Source organism: Phoca vitulina, unplaced genomic scaffold (genome assembly GCF_004348235.1).
Source record: "Phoca vitulina isolate PV1807 unplaced genomic scaffold, GSC_HSeal_1.0 scaffold1, whole genome shotgun sequence".
Lineage (NCBI taxonomy): Eukaryota > Metazoa > Chordata > Mammalia > Carnivora > Phocidae > Phoca > Phoca vitulina.
The window spans coordinates 1,420,565-1,424,353 of record NW_022589704.1 but is presented as its reverse complement, the minus strand read 5'-3'; the positions used below and the strand labels follow the sequence as shown (position 1 = coordinate 1,424,353).

The 3,789-nt window shown below is 66.3% G+C and overlaps 1 protein-coding gene across 1 annotated transcript in view; it reads right to left on the bottom strand.

Annotated features, from left to right (window-relative positions):
* The window catches only part of AQP12B (aquaporin 12B), an 11,481-nt gene extending 10,072 nt beyond the window's left edge, over positions 1-1,409 (bottom strand). Inside the window, 1 exon segment of the mRNA XM_032413144.1 lies at positions 649-1,409. Within this exon segment, the coding sequence (XP_032269035.1) occupies positions 649-1,285 (637 nt within the window). The 5' untranslated portion in view covers positions 1,286-1,409.
* Between the last annotated feature and the right edge of the window lie 2,380 nt (positions 1,410-3,789).

Genomic DNA, 3,789 nt, shown 5'->3' with positions numbered 1-3,789 from the left:
ATGGGAGGATGGGAGGAGGATGGGGGGATGGGAGGATGGGAGGAGGATGGGAGGATGGGAGGAGGATGGGAGGATGAGAGGAGGATGGGACGATGATGGGAGGATTGGAGGATATAGGGAGGATGGGAGGATGGGGGGAGGATGGGACGATGATGGGAGGATTGGAGGATATACGGAGGATGGGAGGATGGGGGGAGGATGGGAGGAGGGTGGGAGGTGCTGCCCTCTCTGGAGACATAGGGAGCCATGTGGGGAGGGGTGGGGGGAAGAAGAAACAGAGGGACCTGGGACTCTTGGAAGGAGTGGCAGAGGACTCAGGAGCTTCCAGACCAGAGCGTGGGCTGGGCCTTGGAGAAACGGCACCGGCTGCCCACCCGCCCCGGCTGCAGATGCTCTGAGATGAACAGGAACAGTCGGAGGGTGGAGAGACCCAGCTGGGAAGGACAGCACTGACCGGGGCCGAGCACCCCACCCCAGTGCACTGTGTCGGGTCCCGCTGGCTGCCATCCCACCACCACCAAGTTCCCAGGAGAGGGCCGTCCGCAGTCCCTGGGGGCCGGCGGTCCCCCTTGCTGCAGCCTCTCTCCTGGGTGTCCACGCGGGTGCAGAGGCTTCGACGTGCCCCGGGAAGAGGCAGCCAGGTCTCACCTGTGTGGGCCGTGACGGTGACCAGCAGGGCCGTGACGGGCACCCTGTAGACAGGAAGACTGTTCCGGAAGCGGAGGAGGGTCAGGTGGAAGAAGAAGGCACAGGCGCCTTCCACCCGCGTGCCGTGGGGCACGGACGTGCGCAGGGCCGAGCTGCAGTGTGTGTCCATGAGGCTCTGGAGGACGTGCAGGTCACTGAGCTCCCAGGCCCAGTGGAGCCGGGTCAGGGTGTGGGCCACCTGCATGCCCGGCCCCTGGGCCGCTAGTGTCAGCAGCGTGCCGGGCAGGGAGGCCTGGGCCAGGAGGAGCTCCTGCAGAGACACGGTGGGGCTGGCTGCGGCCCCGTCGCAGGTCGCCCCGTGCACCAGGAAGAGCAGCGTCAGCAGCAGGTTGGGGCCAGAGGCCCCCGCCCAGGGGCCCAACTCCACCAACATCCGCATCTCCAGGCAGCAGGCCCCCAGCTGGGCCGCGCCCACCGCCTCCGGCGTGAAGCTGGTTTGGGTGCCCGCCGGGAGCAGAGCCTTGGACACCCTCCTAGCCGCCTGGCAGAGGGCGAAGGTGGCGAAGAAGGACAGGGACACGTTCAGGCCCTGAGGGCTCCACGAGGAGCGGGGCTGAGCAGGCTGCTGAGCTGACATGTCAGGGCCCGGCCCAGCCCCAGCCCCAAGGACGCTGCTGCTGTGGGAGGGTCCACCTGGGCGGGCTGCCCTGCGAACCCCACACCTGGGCCCTCACCTCCAGCTGCACCTGCTGCTGGCGTGGGAGCCGAACGGGACGCCCTATGGTCAGGCGTCCTCCCTGGGACGTGAGACACACCAGGCCCCCTGCCCCCCCTCCCCGCCAGCTGCAGGCCATATGGACACGGGCCATAGCGTCAAAGCCACCACTGGAACTCCGTGACTCAGCCCCCGGGCTCTCGGCTCCTTGGGCACAGCCTGGCAGCTCCCTGCACCTGTGCTCTGTCCCTCCCGGGTGAGGATCCCCGGCTCTGCCTGAGCTGCGGGCCCTCTGCCACCAGGTGAGGGCAGCTGTCTGCTGGGCCGGGTCTTCCCACCTGAGGGAGGGAGGGAGGGAGCCTGGGTGCTCCAGCCAGGCTGCCAGGGACGCCTCAGGAAGCTGAACCTGCAGAAACGGCCCCACCACACCACACACGTTAACTTTTCTGACTAGCAACATAGACAAAAATGCATCTCTAAGAAAGAGATGGTTGGTGCGCACAAACCTGAGGACCTTGGAAGAGAAGCCCCGGCCCTCGGTAAACGGTGATTCCCTGTGCGAGGCCCTCCTGGGGACCCTGTGGGACATGGCTCTCCAGTCCAGAGACTCCACCAGAGACGGTCCCGGACACTGGCCAGGCTTCAGGGACACACGCCTGGAGGTTGTGGTCTCAGGGGCTTGAGGTCCCCGGCACACCACAGTGACCCCAGCGGGCCATGCCCCTCAGGGAAGAGTGGACATCAAGCAGCTGCACTGGGTCGCTGAGGGCGGCCAGCCCCCCGTGGAGGGGTCATTCTGGGCCCAGGGAAATGGCCACTCTGGGGAGGGGGGTGGGGGGTGGGGGGTACTTGCCAGGGGAAGGGGCTGGGCTGCCAGGCCGGGGAGGGGAGGGGAGGGAGCGGGGGTGAAGGCCCGGGTTGAGGCCTGCTGGACGCAGCATGGCCATGGGCCACACCAGGCCGGCCCGAGGCGGTGGGCGCAGTGGGGCGGGGAGATCAGCAGGGCAGGTGAGAGCCCGTGGTGCCTCGGCCCCCTACCCGTGTCCCAACGCCCGAGATCTGCAGTTGGCCGTGGACGTGGGCTCGGAGCACAGCGGCAGAGGCCCCAGTATCTAGACACCGCCGGGGGGTATAGGCGACCCCTCTGCCCCTCCTCCCCTCACCTGTGCCCACCTGGAGGACCCCCACGGCCTGCAGCAGCACCTGACTTCTGCCCGCACCCCTTCCCCATCCTGCTGTCCCCCTGCCCCTCAGGAGAAGGTGGGACCACCCATCAAAATCCTCTGCATTTCCTTCCAAGGAGTTCAGCTGAGCACAGCTGCCGGAGAAGGGGCTGAGTATGACGTCTCCAAGAGGAGGGCGATCCGAGAGCGCCTGACGCCTGGGGGACCACGGCAAAAGTCCCGGCTGTGCCCCAATGGCCCTGTCACCTGCAGCATTGCAGGATGGCCAGCAGGCCCCCGTGATCTGAGTGGGGCCCCAGCTCTGGACCTCTGGATCCACACTTACAAGGAGGCCTAAGGGTAGCTCCATCTTTTCCAGGAGAACCATCTTTCATCTCTGGCGTGCCTCTGCCTCCCTGATGGTCCCTTTGTTTGTACTGTTCCAGCCCAAAGGCTCTCCCCGACAGCCCCCCTTTGCGCAGCTGGGGAGACTGAGGTCCAGGAGGGGGGTCCGAAGCATGCAGCACAGCGGCTGCTTTCTGGTTGTTGCGGTAGATGATCTTGAGGTCCAGAAATTTTCCAGAGTGGGGGAAGGTGTCTGGGCCCCGGGGGGCAGGGGTGAGGTTAACCCCAACAGGAAATCCCCCTGCTGCTCCCCCTGGAGGGCCGACAACCGTCCAGACTCCAGTCCCAGGGAGGGGGGGTGGGGGTGGGGTGAGGGGGCAGGGATCTGTCGGGTCCTCCTCTTCGGCCGCGGCCATCTCAGAGTCACAGGCAAGCTCTAGAGGCCTGGAGTCTGGGAGCGGAGCAGCCGGGGCTCCCTCAGGGATCACACAGACGCCCCCTTCCACCCTCCAACAGGCGGGGCCCGGCCCAGCGAGAGCACGCAGAACGCGGCTTCAGCCCCGACGACCACACCTCCGCGACCACGGAGCCTCCTGGCTGGAGCTCGGTGGTTCCTCCCGCTGAAGGATCAAGGGAACTGATTTTGTATTTTCACATACTTTGTAACTTTTAGCTAAAACTCAAATAAAGCGAAGCACACCGGCCTCAGGAGCGCACGGCCACGCCGTGCCACCCGGACAAAGCCAGGGCATGGCGCCACTGCCGAGAGAGACTTTCGCACCCAGCCTCCCGCTGACCCCGCCGCTCCTCGGATGCCTGTTGTCACCGCGCCACGGTCACGCTGCTGAGTCTGCCGGCCTCGCGTGGGGCGGTGGGGGCGGCGCGCCTTCCTTTTAACTGCCGACTGGAGTTCCGTTT